This window comes from Pleurodeles waltl, chromosome 1_2, assembly GCF_031143425.1.
Source record: "Pleurodeles waltl isolate 20211129_DDA chromosome 1_2, aPleWal1.hap1.20221129, whole genome shotgun sequence".
In the NCBI taxonomy this organism is placed as follows: Eukaryota; Metazoa; Chordata; class Amphibia; order Caudata; family Salamandridae; genus Pleurodeles; species Pleurodeles waltl.
In genome coordinates this window covers 1,023,040,963-1,023,067,518 of record NC_090437.1, presented here as the reverse complement: position 1 = coordinate 1,023,067,518, position 26,556 = coordinate 1,023,040,963, and the positions used below count along the sequence as shown (strand labels likewise).

General features: G+C 45.1%; 1 protein-coding gene across 2 annotated transcripts in view; it reads left to right on the top strand.

Annotated features, from left to right (window-relative positions):
* UBE2K (ubiquitin conjugating enzyme E2 K) overlaps nucleotides 1-26,556 on the top strand; it is a 164,450-nt gene that overhangs the window by 70,394 nt on the left and 67,500 nt on the right. For both annotated transcript variants that reach the window (XM_069202022.1, XM_069202025.1), the window contains 2 exons: nucleotides 3,091-3,149; nucleotides 15,771-15,853. In XM_069202022.1, the coding sequence (XP_069058123.1) occupies nucleotides 3,091-3,149; nucleotides 15,771-15,853 (142 nt within the window). The remainder of the gene's footprint in view (nucleotides 1-3,090; nucleotides 3,150-15,770; nucleotides 15,854-26,556) is intronic.

Here is a 26,556-nt window from a genome sequence, read left to right as displayed (position 1 = left end):
TAGATTATTTATGTACATTTCTCTGTCAAGTACATTTTTTTAAAAAAAAGATGAGGGTCTGCAATTTGTATTCTTGTGCCATCTTTTGCCATTAAGTACCAGTATTGATCAGGGGGAACTTTGAGAAGGGTCTTTCAATGTATTCATTACAAGGCCATTCACCTTCATGACCCTCCCCTATATGTACCCTCACTGAAAAATAGGTGACTTGGACTGGGGTTTGAAGTTTGACTGACATATGGTGGCTGCATACCCTCTTTCTAGGGAATATTCAAAGTTGTCTTCCATACATGAGGTACACAACAGGCAGGATATGATAGTCTGTTCCCTACACTTGTGAGGACTTTTATCACTAACTGAATAATTTAGGAAAATATTTAGGATTGTATTCTCTCTTACTGCTTACCAGTATTCCTAGTTGGCGGCTATAATCCCTACGCACTTAGAGATGAACTTACAGGGTCACTATTAAAGATGTTATGCCACTATTCCTGGAGAAAATGCTTTCTCTGTGGCTGTCACTCATGTTGAGTGGGAAGCCTTTAAAGTCTACCTAAATTAAGGTGTTGAAGATAGACTGGACCATGGGCAACAGAATCTGCATGTGGATCTGTATGTGCATTGCTATAATCTTACTGGTGCTTACCAAGGTAGCATGTTCATTGCAGCTTAGATCCGAGAGGTTGTACCTAAAAGCAATGTCTCTGGCATTAATATAATTATTTAAACGGCTCAGATTCTCAGCCTCATAATGCCTCAGCCACCAAGAGCAACTTCAAGCCACGTTTCTCATACCAGGGGCTAAAGGAAGTAGTCCATATTTGGGACTGAAAGTTAAAGCTTCACAAGACGGCTGGTGCAGACTGTCTCTAGATACTTCAGCCAGTTAAACGGGAACTGCATTCATGGCGTCCTGAAGGCCTATCGGGTCTTTACAATAAATATATTAAAGGCCCTCTTTCTGGATCAAACATCACACCACCAACAGGCATTATGGGAAAACGTCAGGTGCTAATTGAAGACTTCATTTGGGGGTGATTATTTAAAGGTCATGCCATAGTCGCCCAGAGGAAGGAGGCGTGCAAATTCTGAACCTGATCGGCTGCTGCTGGCTGGCTCAACTCTTATGTTAGAGGAGATCAGAGAGTGGAAGCAATCACCAGATCGTACATATTTGAAAGATCTCATGGCTACTATAAAGAGTTAGGGTATGGGAGACTTAATTCCTTCCTGGTATTGCGGATCAGACTGGAGACATGGCATCTGGCAGCCGTAAAGAATGGGCTTGAGACTTTCACCTTCAGTATAATGCCTTTAATTGACAGTCCTGATTTTACCTATGCCTTGGAGGGGAAATCCTTCATGGAATGGTAGAGATCAGGCGGAAAAGAATAGGGGGATTCTATCATGAGGACCTCACATTGTTTGAGGAAATAAAACCTGATTATGGGATTTCAGAAAGGAGAGTTGTAGCGAACTGGGTTCTGGTTGCAGTACCCCTCACTTTGTGCCTGGCTTTTAGATGAAACTGTGGCTGAAGTGCACTGGGTCCCTGCTAACCAGGTCCCCAGGGCGTCTTCCCTAAAACTAGACTCCTGGTCACTTGATCCCCAAGTGAGCAGGTCCTTCGCCCCCTCTCCCCCTTAAATCCCTAGTAAATGGTACCCCTGATACCTGGGGCATTGGTACTGACGAGAGCCCCTCAGAGCTGCAGCACAACGTGTGCCACTCTGAGGGACCCAGCACCAACCTTATACAGACTGCCATTACAGACTGTGTGACAAGGTGCTCCCAAAATTGAAAATACGATATGGCACACACTTGTGTGCCATGACCCCTAAAACAGTGCTTGTAATATCTTTAAGTCACCCCTACAGCACGCCTTCATCCCTAAGGCAGGGTGCATGATATTACAAGTGAAGGCATATACGCATGAGCAATATGTCCCTACTATGTCTTTGTTGATTCTTTGACATAGTGAGTGTGCGGGAAGCCATTTTAAGTACATGTGCTGGATACTTGTCAGTACAAGTTCCCCATCTACATGATGGCTTCTCTGAACCTAGGGATGTTTGGTATGAAACATCTCTTATTAATAAACCCTCACTGATTCCAGTGATGGCTATTAATATATGCACCCAAAGGGTATCTTGGAGGTGCCCCTTGAAAAACCTACTAACTGCCAGTGAGCTCACTGAATGAATGGTTCTGGCCTGCCTGCTTTAAAAACAGACAAGTATCTGACCTCCCGGGGAGGGCCGCCGCTTTCGAGAGGTCAGAAACAAAAGCCTGTCTGGGCTGGGGTATTACCCACCCCTCCCCATAGGATGACTTGCATTCCAAGGCAGGAGCTTGGAAGAATCCCACCGCCTTAGATATGCAGAACTGTCCTTCCTTCCCCCCCGTGCCCTAGGGTCCCTCTGGCACCTGTACAGGCTGGAAAATTAGCTATGCAGGAGCCATGTCACACTTCCAGACTGGGAACACCCCTAGGGGTGACCAGCCTGAAGTGGACACAATTTAAGAAATCCCGCTATCTTGCATGTGGTAGAAATTAGCAGCTCTGGATAGGACTCAATCAGATTAACTCAATCTGTCCTACATCATTACATTTCTAAAATCGTCTCAAATAGCATTTGGCCCCCGAAAGCTCTTGAAGGCATGGTAGAGTACACTTAAAGTAAATGTACAAAGTACAAAATAAAGGCTTTGGGATCTTAAGTTATAACACCATCTTGACCTCTGTATGACAAATTTGACAGTTTGATTTCTCACTTGACAAGGACTACTTCGCTGTTCTAATTTGCAGTAAAACTTGTAATTTCTCAGTTTTTAAGACCACATACTTGGAATTGTGATTGCTAGAAGTTGGAGGTATCAAAACAGGGATGGTGATTGTAAATTGTAAAAGGAAAAGCATTCAAAAGAAAATGCGGATAGTCAATGTTTTAATCCATTATGCTTTGAAATGTGAACCTCTACCTTAATCATTGTTAATGTTTTTAAATTGAGCACTCTGATTACATTGAGTAATAACTGTGTATTTTTCTCTCTCTCTATATATCTATATAAATATATATACATATGAAGGTGGACGATATCAGTTGGAGATAAAAATTCCAGAAACATATCCATTCAACCCCCCCAAGGTAAGTGTTCCCTTACAGACTGATTAATTTTATTAGTATTCAGAGATTGAAGGCTATAAACTCTGCAGTTGGTACACTGTTTAATTTGATAGATGTTTCACACTACTTTTCAGACACACCACTTAATGACATTTTTGTAGGTCCTATTTCTTTAGCTGGTTTGTTTGTATCAAAGACTGTTTAAAACACCTTTTTGTTTTTTCTCTGTTTAAGAGGAATCAAGGGCTTTCATTGCACTCTAACCCAACGTGATATATTGTAGATAATTCCCCTGTGACTTTTCTTTGATCTGCTCTGGGGTGATGACAGTGATTTAGCATGAGAAGCCATAAATAATGGTTGCCTAAAGGCAGTTGTAGTGATTGAACTAAGTCTTCCAGCACCACCCAATGTCACTTTGTCAGAAATGTGAAGGAACTGTGCAGGTGCTAAGGACATGTTTGTGCCTTTGAACTCTGGTTATACTGCTAGTTTTGGATAATTTTGAGCATTGTGCATACTGCTTCCGAAGGTATACACTGTCTTCTGCTGGCAGGATGCTCATTTCAAGTTTTGTAGACAACTGCAAAACAAATATTTTCATTGAGCCTTAACTTTGCCCTCCAAAAAGTAAAAATGCAATTGGTGGAAACTACCCCATACCCTTAACCCCAACCCCTCCCTAACGCGCCCCCCCCCACCCTCGGGTGCCATAGGGACCCTCCACCCCATATGTAGGAGCGTGCGTGTGGTTCATAGAAGATGCCCCACTCTCATTGCTCTGGGGACTTCCACTCTCTGAAAGACGAAGGAGACGTAGGTATTTAGGGCAAGTCAACTCTTGAAAAACGGGTGCCACAGATCTCTGTAGGATTGGTCCCGTGCCTGTAGGGCCCACCAGAAGCCTCACGGGACCTTGGGCGCTACCCCTTCAGCTACGGGTGGTCCCCATCCGCCGCTGCTGCCTCTGTCTCGCTGCCACTCCTCCACCGGGAGCCGCGCGGCCAGGAAGCACACTCCCCACTAGCCTCCGCAGTCGCTTCCCGCGCCTTTCACCTCCTCACAGGTACCGCTGCCCCTCTCCTCACTGCTGCTGGCCCCACCGGACCCCATGCGCCACCTCTTCCCCTCGCGTGTGCCCCCCCCGGGGCTGGTGCCATTACTTCATGGGGGCCCCCGCAGGGGATACCACTACAGAGCTGCGTGCCCGCAGGGTCCCCCATGCTCTCCTCTTCCCAGTCATCTGCACTGCCACTTACTGGGCCGCCGCCAGATCACAGTCCGCCCCCTCCTCTTTATTATTGTGGGGGGCCGGGGACCGTGCCATTCGTGTCCCGGGGCCCCAAAGGCTGCATGGTTCGCAGGCGGCGGGCAGGGAGGCACTAGTCCTGGTCCCGCCCGCCATCTTAACGAGACGAACGGGGACCTCCTGGCCCAGTCACCGGCCCCACCTCTGTGACCCGGTCTGTCGCTGGGGTCCGGTCATCCCAGCTACGACGGGTGCAGTGCTTTTCCTTCCCTAATGGGCTCACTGGCGGCGTGGGCCTCGGGCGGCAGGCAGACAGACACCAAACTCCGTCTCACCTGTCTGCCATCTTAGGGCGTGTCCAAAACAGCTTTCTTTAACCCCTTCGCTGCCAGGCCTTTTCCCCCTCAGGTGCCAAGCCTTTTTTTGGCTATTTGGGGCAGTTTGCGCTTAGGCCCTCATAACTTTTTGTCCACATAAGCTACCCACGCCAAATTTGCGTTTTTTTTCCAACATCCTAGGGATTCTAGAGGTACCCAGACTTTGTGGGTTCCCCTGAAGGAGGCCAAGAAATTAGCCAAAATACAGTGAAAATTTCGTTTTTTTAAAAAAGAATTGGAAAAAGGGCCTGCAGAAGAAGGCTTGTGGTTTTTTCCCTGAAAATGGCATCAACAAAGGGTTTGCGGTGCTAAAATCACCAGCTTCCCAGCTTTCAGGAACAGGCAGACTTGAATCAGAAAACCCAGTTTTTCAACACAATTTTGGCATTTTACTGGGACATACCCCATTTTTACGACTTTTTTGTGCTTTCAGCCTCCTTCCAGTCAGTGACAGAAATGGGCATGAAACCAATGCTGGATCCCAGAAACCGAAACATTTCTGAAAAGTAGACAAAATTCTGAATTCAGCAAGGGGTAATTTGTGTAGACCCTACAAGGGTTTCCTACAGAAAATAACTGGAAAAAAAAAATTTGAAATTGAGGTGAGAAATTCTGCAATTTTTCTCTACGTTTTACTCTGTAACTTTTTCCTGCAATGTCAGATTTTTGAAAGCAATATACTGTTACGTCTGCCGGACTCTTCTGGTTGCGGGGATATATAGGGCTTGTAGGTTCATCAAGAACTCTAGGTACCCAGAGCCAATAAATGACCTGCACCCTGCAGTGGGTTTTCATTCTATACCGGGTATACAGCAATTCATTTGCTGAAATATAAAGAGTGAAAAATAGCTATCAAGAAAACCTTTGTATTTCCAAAATGGGCACAAGATAAGGTGTTGAGGAGCAGTGGTTATTTGCACATCTCTGAATTCCGGGGTGCCCATACTAGCATGTGAATTACAGGGCATTTCTCAAATAAACGTCTTTTTTACACACTCTCTTACATTTGGAAGGAAAAAATGTAGAGAAAGACAAGGGGCAATAACACTTGTTTTGCTATTCTATGTTCCCCCAAGTATGCCGATAAAAATGATACCTCACTTGTGTGGGTAGGCCTAGCGCCTGCGACAGGAAATGCCCCAAAACACAACATGGACACATCCCATTTTTTAACAGAAAACAGCTGTGTTTTTTTGCAAACTGCCTACCTGTAGATTTTGGCCTCTAGCTCAGCCGGCACTTAGGGAAACATACCAAACCTGTGCATTTTTGAAAACTAGATACCTAGGGGAATCCAAGATGGGGTGACTTGTGAGGCTCTGACCAGGTTCTGTTACCCAGAATCCTTTGCGAACCTCAAAATTTGGCTAAAAAAACAAATTTTCCTCACATTTCGGTGACAGAAAGTTCTGGAATCTGAGAGGAGCCACAAATTTCCTTCCACCCAGCGTTCCCCCCCAAGTCTCCTGATTAAAAATGGTACCTCGCGTGTGTGGGTAGGCCTAGCGCCCACGAAAGGAAATAGCCCAAAACACACCATGGACACATCCCATTTTTTTTTTTTTTACAGAAAACAGTGCCTACCTGTGGATTTTGGCCTCTAGCTCAGCCGGCACCTGGGGAAACCTTGCCTACTTGGGGGCAGATTCACCTAAAATCGTCTGATTTGCCCCCAAGGGGGGAAGAAATGGTCTAAATACAATTTGCCCCTCCAGGGGAGCGACCCTTGCCTAAGGGGTCGCTCCCCATCTCTAAACAAACAAAAAAAACACACACAAAAAAAAAAATTTTTTTTTTTTTTTTAGCCCTGGCGCCTAGAGGTTTCTTCCCCCCGGGGGGGCAGGTCGCCTAATAACAAGGGGGGGCAGAAATGGCCCAAAATAAATTTGCCCCCCAGGGGGGACGACCCTTGCCTAAGGGGTCGCTCCCCTTACGTGAAATTCACGAAAAAAAAAAAGTCCCTGGTGTCTAGTGGTTTCTGTCCCCTTTGGGGGCAGATTGGCCTCATAAAAATAGGCCAATCTGCCCCCAAGGGGGGCAGAAATGGCCTAAATATAATTTGCCCCCTATGGGAGCGACCCTTGCCTAAGGGGTCGCTCCCCACATCTAAAACAAAAAACTAAACAAAACAAAACAATTTTTTTTTTTTAATCCCTGGTGCCTAGAGGTTTCTGCCCCCAGGGGGGGGGCAGAAAAGGCCTTAAAAAAAAATGTCCCCCCGGGAGCGACCCTTGCCCAAGGGGTTGCTTCCTTATGTCAATTTCATTTTTGAAATAAAATCCCTGGTGTCTAGTGGGCGTTTTGACAGCCGGATTGCTTTCAATCCGGCTGCCAAAACGCAGAGAGATTTTAAAGGGAAGAAAATAACTTTACTTCCCTTCGAAGTCTCTCTCGGCCTCCCCCACGTGATCGGAAGAGAAATGCAAAGCATTTCTCTCAGCTTCCAGCGCGATGGGAGGAGACCCTGTGACAAACAGCGTGCAATCACGCGCTGATGTCACACGTGGGGGGGGTCAGGGGTGGAAGGGATTCCCCTTTCAGCCCTGGCCTGGGGGGGTGGGTGGCCCTCGCGGGGAGCGATAGCGCTTCCCATGAGGGCCGGTCCCAGCACGTAATGGTTACGTCCATGGCGCCACACGGGCGCAGCCATGGACGTAACCATTACATCCGTGGCGACGAAGGGGTTAAAGCATCCTCATACATCTGTAGTTGGAGTTAGACACCTCAGTGTTGCAGTCTGGTGACATGTGGACATTTGTATGACTAACTAAAACAGGACCACTTGTACTGTGTTTTTTTTCTCTAAGAATTTTTTTTCTTGAATTAAAAAAATAAAATAAATAAATAAGTTGCAGTACCTAGCTGTACCTAGCAGCATTGTGCTGCACTTACCAAGGTAGCCTATAATCAAAGTATCTTCGAACCTCCCTTCAGAAGGAAAGAAAAATGGAGAAAAAAGTTGCCTATCCGGTCAAATGTGCATAGGTTGCAAACATGTTCCTTTTAAGAAGCCAGCAGCTTCCATCTCAGAGTATGCACTCTACTGGCAGTTTGGCTCACAGCCCTAGTTCTGTTTTCTGCCTCGTTCTGACTGTCTCGCTGAACACTCGTTTTTTTTCTTCTTTTTCCCCCTTCAGATTGTTAACATTTTCAACATCATTTGCTGTCTTTCACGTCTTAGAATAGGTTCTCACTCTTTTCCTGTCTTTAAAGGATTAAAAGATTTTTTTTTCTCATAGAATGCCTTCACTCTTTGGGAAGTACCGCTCCTACCTTTATACATACTGTAAAGAAGTGTTACTCTGTCAGAAAATGACAGAAAGAAATCTGAAAGTTTACAAGGGGAAGTTGCCTCTGAGGAAACCTAGAAGACCTCAGGCAGAATAAGAAAGAAAAAAACCTTATAGAGCATACGCCCTCTAAATCTGTGGCATCTCATGACACTCTCCTAGAGGAAGATCTAGGGAGAGAGAGAGGCACCACCAGTTTAGGCACACCTGCCCACATCCAGAAATACCAGTCACCCTTGAAACTGGGTGGGGCGCCAGCCTGCTTGCCATCAAGGAGTTTGACAGCAGCACTGACATTGACACCAAGACCACAGTTACTGAGCACTCTACAACAGATCTGGGGACTGTAAGGAGATGCCATTGGTCGACATCGAGCAGTTCTAACTCCATGTTGTCAAGATCACCATAGAGAACATCGAAGCCAAGTGGTTCGACTTTGAGCCACTCTTAAGCCCTTTTTTAGCCACATTTTCTTGGCGTCAGCCCACACCCCCACCTGCAGAAACACCATTGTTTCCTTAGATCCTGAGAGTGTCTTTGTTATGCGTCTTGGATGAGGTTTGAAGCTAGACTCCCGTCTTAAAATTATCAGTCTCCCTTTTGCTGAAGCTGTCCTCTTTGAATTTCATACTGGTGACAGACTGAGAAGATGAAGGAAGCAGTGACAACAAAAGTAGTGGGTTTAGAAGAGAAGTACACTTCAAAAGTGTTTTTTTTTTTAATGAGGTTTATACTAGAAAGGTTTGTCCGTGTGCTCCCTCAATCCTTGCCTCCCAACCTCACCCTGAATCCAGTGAGGGACAAATCAGTGCTTCTGATTTTGTTATGCAAATTTCTTTAGAGGGGAACTAGGATTACAGGAAAGTAACTTACTATTCTTCCATTTAAAACACAGTATTGCTCTTATCACAGCTATCGTGCATTCAAGACTTGATTATTGCAACATAATCTATCGGGGAGCTCCTAAAATAAATTACTTCAAAAGTTGCATCAACTGTAGAGTCAAGTAGCAAGTTTGTCTAATATGATTTAATCAAGCATCAGCCCAGCACTCAAAGAACTTATTTGGCTTACTAGCACCTCATAGAATTAAGCTCATACTTGTGTGCTCATTCAGTGTCTAGTCCAAAGAAAAAGAAAAATGGGCACAAAACTGTGTGCTTCAGATTAAAATCCAACATTCCTTTGGTTTATCACATCCCTGATTCTTTGGTTGTACCCCCAGCAAAATCAAAGCTTCATGCTCGTAGTTGAACTTTGTGAACTGCTCCAGAGAAAGAAAGAATAAAGTGGATGCTTTTGGTGTAGTGTGCCAGAGTTCCTTGCTAGACCAGTATGCAGTGTTCTTCCCTGTGTCAGAGGCAGGAGTATGCAGACTTTCTGGCTGTCAGCTTAGCAGTTTTTATTACTTTTGATTTCAACACCAAAAATGCCCTAAACAAAACCTCTGAAAAAATACAGGTGGAGTTCCCACCAAGCGCGTTCTGTTTCTTCTGATGAAGAAAAATATACTCTCCACTCCATTTGGAGAAAATAGTTCTAAATTCAATGCCTATCTATGCATCAGGAGAAAAGGGGGTGGGGTTTTTATACAGTGTAATAGGTATTAGCCAAGGCAGCTAAGCTATATACAAAATTACCTATGGCAAAAACAGATTACAGTATAGCCCTGCATGCTGGGATTCTACTCTGAACTACAGCCATGTGTCCTGGGATTCTACTCTGAACGGTAAAATTGTCTAAGGAACCAACTGCTTCCGTACTTCATTCTAAAACTGAATACCGCAATATCTGCCTTAAGTAGACAGTGCACTTTTCCTGTATCTGATGCAATCTGAAACATATCTTCCTTATATTTCACCTTTAAAAAGATGTGCCATTGTTGTCAGTGATGCTGCTTCTTTTGTGTATAAACTCGTTTTTGTATTTGAATGGGTTTTTAATGCATTTGTTTTTATTGAGATAGGAAACCATGCCTTGCATAGGTATTGTCCTTTGGGGAGTTTTTTTTTCCTCTCCAGCTTTTCTGTTAAAGTGCTGTGAAATCTTCTTGATGAGTTTAGAGTTTATTCTGGGCTGAGAGTCCACAGGGGCAAAGATAGTCTCCACCTGGGGTGGGTGGGGGGAGGTCACAAATACAACTGATTGGGCCACCTAAGTACAGCTGAGAGTATTAACTACAGTAATACTTTACTTGAGAATACAAATATTAGAGAAACCTGCTCAATACCGGGACAGCAAGATCTCTCCCTTGATTGCCCGTAGCAGCACTGGTTGCCCCTTCCTATATTCCTTTTGTGTTAAGGGTGACTGTGTAAAATTGTGGAACTATCTAGGATATTATATTTTCTGGAAAATGTCCATCGCAAAGTACCCCAAAAATGTTTTAGGCTCCATACAGCATTGGTCCACACTTTCCTGGGCATCATTGGGGCACCCTGGGGTTCTACCAGCAACTGAAGCTGTTGCCATTGTCTAGAGTGATGTGACAAAGAATATGGAGTGTCAAGGGAAGCGGACAGCACAGATTCCTTGGTAGATGGTAATAACTATGCTGTTGGGGTTTTAAAGCTGTTTGGAGTTTCTATGCTGGGAGATGTGGTCTCCGCTAACACTGCCAGGGCCTTCTCAGAGTACAGGGTGAATATTGGTTATTAAATACCCAATTGATCAGGTACCTACATCTTCAGCATGTTGAGACCGAATATGTTGCTGAATTAGACAACATTACTCAGTTTAGTTTATTGTAGGCAAAGGTTTCCATGGCCCCCTTTCTAGGGAAGAAATCTCACAAATATGCAAAAATTGGGAATCCACGCATTAGATTTCCTTTCAAGCTCTTCTGTTTAATTGGGAGGCAGACATGGGTCCAGTGGACGATGCAAACTGACAGACTTCACTAATGACCCTTTGCCAGCTTTATTGAGGTGCTGAGGGCTGCAAGGGTTTCTTTCATTTGGTGTGTGATTGTTTGACTTTTAGGCCTTAATGGGGTAGAGTGGCCAGAATACTGTCCAAAATAATGGGGGTTGTCATTGAAGCGATGCCTCAACTGTCCTTGTTTGATGCCTTCGATGATGTAAACCCTGTTAGGTACTTGACGCTTTTTGTGGGGCTGCGGTTTCCTGATGGCCAAAACTATCCTAGACTTGAAGAGCTGCAAAAGTTTCCCCCACTGTCAAAGTGGAGCTTGGGATAGACTTCTGTCAGAAGCTAGAAAAGCAAGTCTGAGACTTACGAAGATGCCTGCAGAAATATGAACACACTTGGTAGGAGGGTTGAGTACAGCAAATTTGGCAGAAATCGCAATCGGCGGCTTGGAATGCAAGGTTGAATTGGGAACTCTAATATATGATGGAGAATGTTGATTTTAATGTAGCCATATCTTGTGTTTGAGTTACAGACGATGCTGTTACATTTTTATTTTAACATAAAACAATTTAATTTTTTAAAAAACTTTCAGGATTCTCACAAAGGTCGAAATAAATCAGCATTTGTGAATGTAATACAGATCAGTGTGAACTGGCAAGTATCTCCCACCAGTTTATGTGGTCTGTGTAAGGAAATTTAAACTATATATATATATATATAAGGTACTAACGTAATGGCTCTGAAATGCCCTGATACACAGGACTCTATGCATGCATCGTGACCCTTAAAATGGTTAATGTTTAACTGGTGTGACCAGAATTGAAATAGCCTAACTTACTTGTAAGTCCCTATTATACAGGACGAGCGGTAGCCACGGCCTGTAAGTTAGTGTCTCCCACAGGGATTGCAGTACTTGCTGTGCCACATTGAGTGGTACAAGGTAAATCATGGCTACCAGTCTGCCAGTAGAGACTGGAAGAGCTAACTCAACTTTGCCATTTAAGGTAATGGCAAAGCCCAGACCTCCGTTTTAATGTATATGTTACCCCTATGGAAGGCCTAACATGCCCTAAGGCAAGGTGCTGTACGTTAAAAGGTGAAACCTGTATTTCTTCATGTTCCACAGCAAAAAAAACTAAAATTGCTGTGGAAAGGATAATAACCCCTTTGGTAAGTACAGATTTACAAGCTGGCACCCCAGCCCCACTAACCTCTGAATAGGACTGATAAGATTGGTACTGTTTGGTATCAAAAGAATCAGTTAATTTAATTTGTTTTGATAGTTATATCCAATATAATGGTGGGCAAAATGCAACTTTAGAAGTTGCCATTTTAATTGCCTGAGGTTTTCATTGCCCGGTTACTGATGTGCATGGGACTTGTCCTACATATAGCTTTCTGCCATCCTGGGGAGACGTGCTAACAACTCCTAGGAAAGGACACAAAGGCCTGAATGGGAGAGAGGTGTTGCCTCCCCTCCCTCCTCCAGGAAGCCACATGGGTGTTAGCAGAAAAGATGAGCTTCAAAGGAGAAGCTGCCTTTCAAGGGCAAATGGGTAACACTTGAGAAAGAGGGCTGCTCTATTGTTTAGCCAGACTGTAGGAAGCTGGCTCTGTATATACTATATCAAAATGAGATGTAGTGTGCACAGAGTCCAGGAGTTACCCAGAGGCTTAACAGAGGGTAAAGTAGATAACACTAATGTTCTCTTTTCTGGGAGTGTGGTCGAGCAGTTAGGCTTATCAGAGGGTAGTGCAAAGCATGTGTTGTACACACACACACACACACAGGCAGTACATGAAGCACACAATCAATGACTTAACTCCAGACCAATGTTTTTTTGTTTTTTTTTAGAACCACAAGATTCAAGTTGCAGGTAAGTACTTCAATAGATTTGTATTTCACACATGAATCAACAGTACTTTGTTTGAAATCGATAAGTTATACAGTTTTTGAATTATTGGCAATTATCTCTTTTAAAAATGGACACCGCAATTTTCAGAAACAAATCTTGGGGCGGAAGAAATGTTAGATCTTTTTACAGGTAAGTACAATACTTACAGTTTCAGTCTATGGGTTTTAGGAAGTCCACCGGTTGGAGTTCAAGTTAACCCCAAACACCCACTACCAGCAACACTTGGCCGGCCGGGTGCAGAGGTCAAAGTTGAGCAAATTTAACGTGGGCTCCTATGGAGATGGGGGACTCTGAATCAGGCCTGCCTGCAGGTAAGTACCCGCAGCTCGGAGGACAGACCAGGGAGGATTATAGGAGCATTGGAGGGGCCACAAGTAGACACCAAACACACACCCTCAGCGGCACAGGGGTGGCCGGGTGCATACGGGACGTCAGGTGTCGCTGCAGACGAGGACCAGGGTGGTGTCTCGGACACACTGCCGGTTGGACAGGGAGGATGGCCACCTGCTGAACGTGGCTGCCCCAGGTGTCTGTTTCTACGAGGCCTGGGGGCTGCAGGTGCAGTGGGTCCTTTGGTGTCGGATATTTTCATCCGGAGCTTTCGCGGTCAGGGGGGGTCCTCAGGATTCCCTCTGCAGGCATAGTCGTGGAGGGGTCAACCCAGGGTGGGCACTTGCTCGGAACCACCTGGGTATCCTCTCTAGCTGGTTCGACCACCTGGTCACGGGCTTTGGGCGTCTGGTGCAGAGTGGTTAGGACTCACACATTCGGAGTGAGGTGGGAGTCCTTGATTGTTGGTTTCTTCTTGGACAGGGCCACTGTCCACAGGAGGTCTTGGTCCTTTAGGGTGCAGGGCAGTCCTCTGGAGCTTGACAGAGGTCTCTGGTCTTGCTGGATGCGGTGCTGTTCTTTTGCAGGTTCTTTGAAGCAGGAGACAGGCCAATAGGGCTTCCTTCTTCTCTGCTGGGGTTTTCAGCTAAGCAGTCCTTCTTGTCAAGTCGCCAGGAATCTGGTGAGCTGGGTTCAGAGAGGCCCTTAAATCCTAGATTTAGGAGCATTTTAGGGGTCAGAGGGCAGTAGCCAATGGCTACTGTCCCTGAGGGTGGTTACACCTTCCTTGTGCCCACTCCCTTTGGGGAGATGGGAGCACAAACCTAATCCTATTGGTCCATGTCCATTAAACCAAGATGGAAGATTCTGCAGAAAGGGTGTCACCTCACCTCGGTACACCTTAGGGGTGGTCCTGGCTGGGGTGTTCTCGCCTCCCTGATTCTCCCGCCAGAATTACTGCCAAAAGTAGGGCTTTGCCAGGGGCAGGCAGCTCCTCTAGCTTGAGTGCCCTGGGGCACTGTAATCCAAGGCCTGATCCTTTGAGGCTCACCGCCAGGTGTTACAGGTCCTGTAGGAGTGAGGTGTGACTCTCCTCCACCCAGGACAGGCTTTGTTTCTGACCACAGACTGCCCTCACCCCATGTGGTCAGAAACTTGTCTGAAAGCGGTAGGCTGGACCAGACTGGTCAGTCTGACACTAGCAGTTTGGCTTACATTCAGGGGGCATCTCTAAGATGCCCTTTGTGTGCATTTTTCAACAAAATTCCACATTGGCATCAGTGTGGATTTATTGTGCTGAGAAGTTTGATACCAAACTTCCCAGTATTCAGTGAAGCCATTATGAAGCTGTGGAGTTCGTAATGACAAGCTCCCCGACCACATACTCAGTATGGCTACACTACACGGATGGACTTAGACACTGTAGGGACATATTGCTCATGCAGCTATGCCCCCACCTGTGGTATAATGCACCCTACCTGTAAGGCCTGCTACAGGGGTGACTTTCCTATGCCACAGACTGTGGTTTGGGGGCATGGCACCCTGAGAGGGGTGTCATGTCAACTTTCTTTTTCTCCCCACCAGCACACAGAGGCTGCAAGGCAGTATACATGCACTAGGTGAGGCGTCTCCTAGGGTGGCATAATACATGCTGCAGCCCTTAGAGACCTTCCCTGCCCACATGGCCCTTGGTACCATGGGTACCTTTTACAATGGACTTAACTGTGTGCCAGGGTTGTGGCAATTGTGGAAACTAAGGAACAGTTTTTGGAAAGAACACTGGTGCTGGGGCCTGGTTAGCAGGATCCCAGCTCACTTTCAAAGTTGACATAAACACTAGGCAAGAAATGTTGGGGGTGTGGGGGTAACCATGCCAACAGTGTCACTTTCCTACACAGACAGATTGGCAGTGGGTACAGAAAAGGAGAATCTACTTGTTAAACCCTTTTTTGCCCCCAATTGTTGGGGGCTCGGAGTGTTGAGAGAGGGTTTTTGCTGTTTTGGAAGTCGGGAGGTTAATGCATCCTGGGATAACCATATGCCACACTTCTCAAGAAGTTGTCATCAGGAAGTAGGTAACACAGTAGCCCGTTGCCTATCAACCGCATCCTACCTTTAGGGCATTTTTTGAAGATAAATAGGGCATCCCTAGATGGACTGCCACGCTGCACTGAGTTACCAGCGGAAAAGAGAATGCACAGACAACTGCACCTGGTGGCTAGCGAAGAGAGAGGGAGACTGCTTGACGTGTGCTGCTCAAGGAGAAGCCCTCTCTGGAGCCCAGCCAAGATAAGAGAACTCCAACAGCCAGCTGACTGCTCTCTTGGTCTTGAGCTTTGTAGATTTCTTCTTTAAGTGTTTTGGTATTATTTAAATGTTCAACACTTGTTCCTCTATGTAACCCTTGCTGCTCAGTGCCACAGCTACCCAGAGTTGAGCTGACGGTTTTACAGACAAAACCTACTGTCCCCAATGAGGGCTGGTAACCGCATTAAACGGTGAGGTTGTACAACCACACCATATAATACACTCAATTTCCTCACAGTCTAATACTAATAGTTTGCTGTTTTACTTTTGTGGTTGTTTCATAGTATTATTTTATGTTCTAGGTGCGGTTTATAACCAAAATATGGCATCCCAATATTAGCTCAGTTACAGGAGCGATTTGTTTGGACATCCTGAAAGATCAGTGGTAAGCCACGTTATATGTTTAACACCCTATGTAAATGGCATTGACAGACTTTGAATTATTGTTAATATTTTTATTTTTATATAACAGTTGCTCCCACATCTTTCTAGCATTTTGAAGGAATCAGTCCTCAAAGTATATTTTGTGATTTAATCTAGACGGTGCTAACATGAATGAGCGCTGGTTCCAATCGTCTGTATTTATTTTAAGTTGTTAACCTTATATGATTAAATTATAAACAGTCATTTGATAACTTCGTTTAGCTTGCCAGGTTTTAATTCAATGAGTATTGGTTCAACTGTTTAAGTATGCCAATAACTGATGTGTGTTATGTAGTGAAATAATCACTTCTGCATATTAAGGTTTTCACTGAGTCACCCGTCTGAAAAGTTGGCATTAAGGAAAGTAGGCAGGATCTCTCCAGGGGCTAGATACCGATTTTACAGCTAGTCTCTGAAAATCACTTCTTTTGCCAGTTATGCTGTCATCCTTCCTTACGATCTAGCATTTTGGTGCTCTTTGACTTTCAGCCTCTGTGCAAGATAATTGGGTAGGTTTTTTGCTATTGGTCAGGTACAACGTAGCTTGACCGCCACACTATCTGTACTTTTTCCCTTTGTAATCTGGAGTATTTCACCTATTTGTGCATGCCTGCTAGTTTTCTTTATGCAGGCCAACATCTTTTAAAGGCAATTTACTGTGCGTAGAGTAACTAACTAGAGCCATGAGTTTTAGAATACAGTATCTTCTTACTTGGCTGCCTGGCTGTGTTAAGGTGGAGACGTTTAGGATACTCGTCCTCAACGAGAGTACCTGGGCCTCTCCTCAGCTAGCTATTGTAATTTCAAGTATATCAGAATAAAAACAAGTAAGACTACACAAAACTAACATACCCCTACCAGCACATGGATGATTGTGGTCATTGATGTCAACTTATTTATATCAATTCATATCACTGTTTTGGTAGTTGGGTCAGAGGCTATATATATGTTTGATGGCATGTGTAGCTGCAGATATACATGCTGTGCATATAGTTCTGTCATCTAGTGTTGCGTTCGGAGTGTTACAAGTTGTTTTTCTTCGAAGAAGTGTTTTCGAGTCACTGGATTGAGTGACTCCTCCTCTTCGGCTCCATTGCGCACGGGCATAGACTCTATTTTAGATTGTTTTCTTTCCGCCGTCTGGTTCGGACGCATTTCCTTTCGCTCCGATAGTTTGATTCGGAAAACTTTGAAAATGCTTCATATCTCGTCGGTATTGTTTCGATCGCGTTACATCTTCTATCGACAATTAGGTACCGTCGGAACAAACATCTCTACTCTCCCTTCGGGGCGCGTGCGCCCAACTCGGGCCTGGTCAGGCCAACCGCGTGGAAGCCTCATGGATCAGACTCCATTCCGATTCTGTCCTCTGTGCTATGCTAAATTCCCTTATATAGACCAACACCTCGTCTGTAATCTTTGCCTTTCCCCAGATCATCAGGAAGAAAATTGCAAGGCCTGCCGATCCTTCTGATCAAAAAAGACACTTCGGGACAGAAGAGCACGAAGGCTGGAGATGGCGTCAAAAAGCTCCGAACATCTCGACGTCTAAGTGGAAGAGATCATGCAGACCGCAGTCTTCGTTCGAGGATCCGACTCCAATCAGGATTCCGAGGAGGACAGACCGGTCACGGCAGGACAGCACGTTACCAGGCCTGCCCCTGTGCCTGTAAACCAAAATTTAAGGCCTCGGGGACGCCACTGCCGGAAGGCCGTGGCTCGACCCGAAAGAAGACACCCGGTGACCAAACCCCCAGTTCGGCACCGAAAAAGACCACTCCTCCGAAGCCATCGGAGTCGACCAAAAGCTCAGTCTCTAACTCGAGTAAACACCGCTATTCCGAGTCGAAAGTTCGAAAAACCCTTTCGGAGCAGAGACCATCCACAACGCCATCTTTTTCAATACTGAAAAAGCCCGCTTCGGAGCCGAAAAGAGCAGGTTACGCTGAGGAACGTTGGACTTTCTAAGACACTCAAAGAAAGCAATAAAACTACTGAGGAGGACTCCCAAATACAGCCAATTCTGGAAGTAATGGATGAAAGGCAAGCCAGGATTCATATCCATAAAGAAACTGGCAGAATTGTAACAGCACCTCCTCCAAAACCTAAGAGGAAATTAGCCTTTCAGGAGGAATTGGACACTACACAGCCTCCAGCTAAAGTGCCAAAGACAAAGGAGAGACCTTCTCCTCCTCATTCTCCTCCTCATTCTCCTCCTCATTCTCCTCCTCATTCTCCTCCTCACTCTCCACACGTGCATATCTCTCCTATTACCAGTACTACACCAATGCAGTCACCATCACATTCATTTGACTCGTAGCAGGACAATGTGGACTCATGGGATCTTTATGATCCATACCCCATTTCTGACAATGACCCTAATTGCTATCCCTCTATGCCTTCACCACCTGAGGATAGTACAGGATACAATCAAGTGTTAGCTAGGGCTGCAGCATACCATAGTGTCACCATGCACACGGAACCATTGGAGGCCGATTTATTGTTTAATACACTCTCCTCCTCACATACAACATACCAGTCGCTCCCGGGCATGCTAAAATATGCTGATCAAATATTTAGCAAGCCTGTTAAAGCAAAAATACTAACTCCTAGAGTAGAAAAAAAATACAAACCACCTCCCTCTGATCCTGTCTATATAACTCAGCAACTCCCTCCAGACTCAGTAGTGGTAAGTGCTGCCAGGAAGAGGGCAAACTCAGTTGTCAGGTGATGCACCCCCACACCCCCAGACAAAGAGTAGAAAATGTGATGCTGCAGGGAAGAGAGTGGCATCCCAGGCAGCCAACCAATGAGGAATAGCCAACTCTCAGGCGTTGTTGGCTAGATATGACAGGGCCCATTTGGACGAGATGAAAGATATAATTCAGCTTCTCCCCACGGAACATCAAAAGAGGGCACAGCAGATAGTGGAGGAAGGGCAAGCCATTACCAACAATCAGATTAGGTCTGTTCTGTCCTAGATTCAGCAGACACAGCAGTCAGGAGCATCAACACTGCTGTCACAATCAGGAGGCGTGCATGGCTTAGGTCCTCAGGGTTCAAACCCGAAATCCAACAAGCTGTGTTGAATATGCCGTTCAACAAAAAACAGCTTTTCGGCCCAGAGGAGGACACTGCAATTGAAAAAATGCATAAGGATTCAGACACTGCAAAAGCGATGGGTGCACTATACACCACACAATACAGGGGATCCTTTCGGAAACCCTAGTTTAGAGGTGGATTTAGGGCTCAAACTGCACAGGCATCCACATCGCAGCCAAAACCGGCCTACCAACCTCTCAATACCAACGAGGTGGTTTTAAGAGCACATTTAGAGGCCAGTACCCCAGAGGTACAGGGAAATATCAAAGACCTAAACAAGCCTCACAACACAGTAAACAGTGACTTGTTTCATTCCCTTCCACTCCTCCCCTGTGGGAGGGAGACTACAAAAGTTCCACACCAATTGGCAAAACATTACCACAGACAATTGGGTATTATCAATTATCCGCAATGGCTATTGTCTAGAATTGATATAAACTCCACCAAAACCACCCAACACATCACTCTGTTGCAGGAAGAAGTCAAATCTCTATTACTCAAACAAGCAATAGAACCTGTGCCACAAAATCAAGTAGGGACGGGAGTTTACTCACTGTATTTCCTCATCCCCAAAAAAGATGGCACCCTACGGCCAATATTAGATCTCAGGACCCTCAATCTCTACATCCTGTCAGAACACTTTCACATGGTAACTCTGCAGGATGTTATCCCATTACTCCAAATACACGATTACATGGCAACATTAGATCTCAAGAATGTGCATTTTCATATACCCATCCATCCAGCGCACAGAAAATATCTCAGGTTTGTCATTCAAGGAAAGCACTATCAGTTCAAAGTGTTACCCTTCGGAATAACAACACCGCCAAAGGTTTTCACAAAGTGCCTAGCGGTAGTAGCAGCCTTCCTAAGAAGACAACATATACTTGTCTTTCCGTATCTAGACGATTGGCTAATAAAATCAAACAGTCATACGCAGTGTCAAAACCATGCGCATTACGTAATTCAAACCCTGCACACAATAGGATTCTCAATAAATTACCAGATGTTGCAACTACAACCTGCACAAATACAACAGCATTTAGGTGCAATGCTAAATACTCAAAAAGCGCTAGCAAGTCCAAATACACAGAGAATACAAGCAATCCAAAATATAATTGCACACATACAGACAGGTCAACAGTACACTGTCAGATTTGTCATGAAAATATTAGGGATGAGGGCATCATGTATTACAATTGTTCCACATGCAAGACTAAACATGCGGCCCTTACAAGTGTGCCTAGCACAACAATGGTCACAGACACACAGTCAGCTTCAAGATCTAGTGTTGATAGACCGCCAAACATCCATGTCCCTTCAGTGGTGGAATTCCACAAATCTAAACAAAGGGTGGCCATTTCAGGACCCTGTGCCTCAGACCATAATTACAACAGATGCATCAATGATTGGCTGGGGAGCTCACCTCAACAATTACAACATCCAAGGACAATGGGATGCCCAACACAAACCGCTACACATAAATTACTTAGAGTTGTTAGCTGTCTTCCTAGCACTCAAAGCTTTTCAGCCTCTTCTCACTCAGAAGAATGTCCTGATCAAAACAGACAACATGACCACCATGTATTACCTAAACAGACAGGGATGGTCACATTCGTCCCAACTCTCCCTCCTAGCTTAAAAAATTTGGAAATGGGCAATACACAACCAAATTCACCTGACAGCACAATACATTCCAGGGATTCACAACCAATTGGCTCAGTTCTCAGCAGAAATCAACAACAAACACACGAGTGGGAGATTCACTCTCAAGTACTTCAAAAATACTTTCAACAATGGGGAACACCAAACATAGATCTGTTCGCCACAAGCGAAAACGCAAAATGCCATAACTTCGCATCCAGACACCCATATCCAAGGGCAATGCTCTATGGATCAATTGGTCAGGGATTTTTGTTTACGCTTTTCCCTCCTCCCACTCATTCCATTTGTAGTCAACAAATTGCGTCAAAACACACTCAATATGATACTCAGCACCGACGTGGGCACGTCAACCGTGGTACACAACATTGTTACTACTGTCAGTAGTACCACACTCCAAGCTCCCAAACAGACCAGACCTGTTGACACTAAACAAAGGGCAGATCAGGCACCCAAATCCCAACACACTCAATCTGGCAATTTGGCTCCTGAGGTCATAGAATTTGGGTATTTACAACGACCATCAGAATGTATGGAAGTGATTAAGCAAGCAAGAAAACCCACTACTAGACAGTGCTCTGCTAACAAATGGAAAATATTTGTATATTACTGTCAATCTAAACAGATTGCCCCTCTTACAGCATCAATACAAAATATTGTATGCTATTTACAAAAATCAAATTCAGCGTTCTCTTCTATAAAAATACATCTTACTGCAATTTCAGCATATTTGCAAAATGTACAGCACAGCTTTTTATTTAGAGTTCCTGTTATCCAAGCCTTCATGGAAGGCTTAAAACACATCATTCCACCCAGAACGCCTCCAGTTCTTTCTTGGAATTTAAACATAGTGCTTACTAGACTTAAGAGCCCACCATTTGAACCTGTGCACTCATGTCAAATGCAATTCTTAACATGGAAGGTTGCCTTCCTAGTCGCAATTACATCATTGCGAAGAGTCAGTGAAATTCAAGCTTTCACTATTGAAGAACCGTTCATACAAGTACGCAAACATAAAGTTGTACTACGAACTAACCATAAATTTCTACCAAAGGTGGTATCGCCTATTCATATTAATCAAACAGTGCAACTACCAGTCTTCTTCCCGCAGCCAAATTCTGTGACAGAAAGAGCTCTACATACATTAGACATTAAAAGAGCACTAATGTACTATATAGATAGAACGAAACCATTCAGGAAAACTAAACAGCTGTTTGTAGCCTTTCAAAAACCTCATACTGGTAGCCCCATTTCAAAATAAGGATTAGCAAGATGGATAGTAAGATGCATCCAAACATGCTATGTTAAAGCCAAAAGACAACTCTTAGTTACTCCAAAAGCACATTCCACAAGGAAAAAAGGTGATACAATGGCTTTTTTAGGAAACATACCAATGGCTGAAATATGTAAAGCGGCTACTTGGTCAACACCACATACATTTACTAAACGCTAATGTGTAAATGTTTTAGCAACACAGCAAGCCACAGTAGGTCAAGCTGTTCTCAGAACATTATTTCAAACAACTTCAACTCCTACAGGCTAACCACTGCTTTTATGGGAGTACTAACTGCTTTGTAGTTTATGCACAGCATGTGTATCTGCAGCTACACATGCCATCGAACGGAAAATGTCACTTACCCAGTGTACATCTGTTTGTGGCATGTTCCACTGCAAATTCACATGCACCCTCCCACCTCCCCGGCAGCCTGTAGTCATTTAAGTTAACAACATTTGTACATATGTAGATGTAGATGTATATAGATATGTTCGATGGCATGTGTAGCTGCAGATACACATGCTGTGCATTATCCTGCCATCTAGTGTTGGGCTCGGAGTGTTACAAGTTGTTTTTCTTCGAAGAAGTCTTTTCGAGTCACAAAACCGGGGGACTCCTCCCTTCGGCTCCATTGCGCATGGGCGTCTACTCCCTCTTAGATTGTTTTCTTTCCGCCATCGGGTTCGGATGTGTTCCTCTTCGCTCCGTATTTTGAATCGGGAAAGTTAGCTAAGCATCGAAAATTCAACGGTATTGTTCGCGCTCGGTACCGGTTTAGTGTTAGTATATCGACACAGATAGTAGAAGCGCTCCGGCGGCCCTTCGGGGCTTCCACTCTTCAGCGGGGCCTGGTCGGACCGACCGCGTCCATCGTCGAAACCCCCTTCCGCTTCTGCCCGAATTGCCACGCCAAGTATCCTTATACAGACCAACACTTGGTCTGTAATCTGTGTCTATCACCGGAACACAGGGAGGATACTTGCGAGGCCTGTCTGGCATTTCGATCGAAAAAGAGCCTACGCAATCGAAGAGCAAGAAGACTACAAATGGCGTCGACACCGACAGAACAGATCGATGTCGAGGAGGAGGAAAGAATCTCCATACAAGGAACGGACTCGGACGACTCTGAAAGTGAGCTACCGATGACAACGCAGAAAACTGAGCAAAACTGCCCCGTCCAAGTCTCACTCCAAGATCATAAGGGCCAAGGGGATGCCACTGCCAACAGGCCATGGCTTAACCCAAAAACACGGTGACCAACCATCGGCACTGAAAAAGGCCACATATCAACCGAAGACATCCGACTCTGTTCGAGATACAGGCTCCGAACCATCTCAGCACCGAGAGTTCGACACACCCAAGGTGAAAAAGGTTACCTCGGAACCGAAAAAGACTGTTTTGAAACCTTCGGTACCGAAAAGGTCAGCCTCTGAGCCGAAAATAGGCTCCTACATGGAAGAGCACGGGCTTTCCAGCCAAATGCAAGAGCACAGATTTGAGCAGGAAATAAGTATGGGGGACCAGACCATACTCAAAGGATGCTGCACATCCAGAAAGAGACTGGTAAAATACAAACTCTTCCTCCAATTAAAATAAAAAGAATCTGGCATTTCAGGAGTCAGAGATGCAGCCAAAGGCAAAGGTGGCAAGAGATAAAACACCACCACCAAGGTTTTCGCCACAGCCTTCTCCACTACATTCACCACAGCTGTCCCCGGTAACAACACCCCCAATGCAGTCACCGACACACACGGGGATGACACAGGATGACTCGGATGCATGGGACTTATATGATGCACTGGTCTCCGACAACAGTCCCGATTGTTACCCGGCAAGGCCGTCCCCTCCAGAGGACAGCACTGCATATATGCAGGTATTATCGAGAGCAGCTACTTTCCACAATGTAGCAATGCATGCAGAGCCAATAGAGGATGATTTCCTATTTAACACCTTGGCATCCACCCACAGCTCCTACCAAAGTCTGCCAATGCTCCCAGGCATGTTCAAACACGCAAAACAGGTCTTCCAGGACCCAGTGAAAGGCAGAGCTATCACGCCTAGGGTAGAGAAAAAATACAAACCTTCCCCAACGGACCCTGTGTTTATAACACAGCAACTGACACCAGATTCGGTGGTCGTGGGAGCAGCAAGAAAGAGGGCAAACTCCCAATCATCAGGAGACGCACCACCGCCTGACAAGGAAAGTCGGAAGTTCGATGCCGCGGGCAAACGAGTGGCAGCACAGGCAGTCAATCAATGGCGGATTGCTAACTCGCAAGCTCTACTGGCTCGCTACAACAGGGCACACTGGGATGAGATGCAGCACATTATACAGCACTTGCCCAAGGAACACCAAAAACGTGCCCAACAGGTTGTTGAAGGTCAAGCAATTTCCAACAATCAGATAAGGTCTTCATTGGACTCTGCAGACACAGCAGCACGGACAGTCAACACTGTGGTAACCATTCGCAGGCATGCATGGTTACGGAGCTCAGGTTTTAAACTGGAAATCCAGCAAGCTGTGTTAAATATGCTGTTTAACCAGGAACAATTGTTTGGGCCGGAGGTGGACACGGCAATTGAAAAACTAAAGAAGGACACAGACACGGCCGCGCTCTACTCCCCACAAAGCAGAGACACTTTTAGAAAGCCACAATTTAGAGGGGGGTTTCGTACTCAAACCCCAGAGCCTTCCACCTCACAAACTAGACCCACCTATCAGGGGCAGTACCAGAGAGGAGGGTTTCGAGGCTCATACAAGGGTGGACAATTCCCAAGAGCAAGGGGGAGATTCCAAAGCCCTAAAACAACTCAAGCCAAACAGTGACTTCAATGTCACAAACCCCCAACACTTAACACCAGTGGGGGGAGACTTACTGCATACTACAAAAACTGGACAAACATAACTACGGACGCATGGGTCCTAGCCATTATCCAACATGGTTATTGCATAGAATTCATAAATTTCCCACCAGATGTGCCCCCAAGAGCACACAATATGCCCAAACAACACTTAGACCTATTACAGCTAGAAGTCCAAGCATTGTTACAAAAACAAGCAATAGAGCTAGTACCCAACCATCAAAAGGGAACAGGTGTCTACTCCCTATATTTCCTAATTCCAAAGAAAGACAAAACGTTGAGACCCATATTAGACCTCAGAACGCTGAATCTCTACATCGAATCAGATCACTTCTACATGGTAACACTTCAAGACGTGAGTCCCTTGCTCAAAAAACAGGACTACATGTCAACGTTAGATCTCAAGGATGCATATTTCCACATACCCATACATCCTTCTCATAGGAAATACTTAAGGTTTGTAATCCAGGGCGTGCATTACCAATACAAGGTGCTACCATTTGGGAATAACAGCCCCAAGGGTATTCACAAAATGCCTTGCAGTAGTAGCCGCTCATATAAGGAGACCGCGCATGCAAGTATTCCCATACTTAGAAGATTGGTTAATAAAAACTAGCACTCAGCAACAGTGTCTTCTTCACACACAATACGTTCGAGAAACTCTACACAAACTAGGGTTTTCTATAAATTACCAAAAATCGCATCTAAAACCATCCCAGATACAACAGTACTAAAAAGCGATTGCCACTCCAAGTCTGCAAAAGGTACAAGCGTTCCAAAATATAACATTAAACATGCAGCCAAACCAGCACTACCAAGTGAGGTTTGTAATGAAACTCCTAGGCATGATGTCTTCATGCATAGCCATTGTCCCAAACGCAAGATTACACATGCAGCCCTTACAACAGTGCCTGGCAAAACAATGGACACAAGCACAGGGTCAACTCCCAAGATCTAGTGTTGGTAGACCGCCAGACACACTTCTCGCTTCAATGGTGGAACCCTATAAATTTAAACCAAGGGCGGCCATTCCAAGACCCAGTGCCTCAATACGTGATCACAACAGATGCTTCCATGATGGGGTGGGGAGCACACCTCAACCAGCACAGTATACAGGGACAATGGGACAATCAACAAAAATAAATGCACATAAATCATTTAGAACTGTTGGCAGTGTTTCTAGCATTGAAAGCATTTCAACCACTGATAGCCCACAAACACATTCTTGTCAAAACCAACAACATGACGACAATGTATTACCTCAACAAACAAGGAGGGACACACTTGTCACAACTGTGTCTCTTAGCACAGAAAATTTGGCATTGGGCAATTCACAATCACATTCGCCTAATAGCACAATACATCCCAGGCATTCAAAACCAGTTAGCCGTCAATCTCAGTCGAGATCACCAACAACCACACAAATGGGAAATTCATCCCCAGATCCTACAAGATTACTTTCTTCGCTGGGGAACACCAAAATAGACCTATTCGCAACAAAAGAAAACGCAAAATGCCAAAACTGCGCGTCCAGGTACCCACACCCTCAGTCCGAGGGCAATGCGTTATGGATCAGTTGGTCAGGGATATTTGCTTACGCTTTTCCCCCTCTCCCACTCATTCCTTATCTGGTAAATAAAAACTGAGTCAAAACAGACTCAAACTAATACTCATAGCACCAACTTGGGTTCGCCAATCGTGGTACACAACACTACTGGACCTATCAGTAGTACCTCGCGTCAAATTACCAAACAGGCCAGATC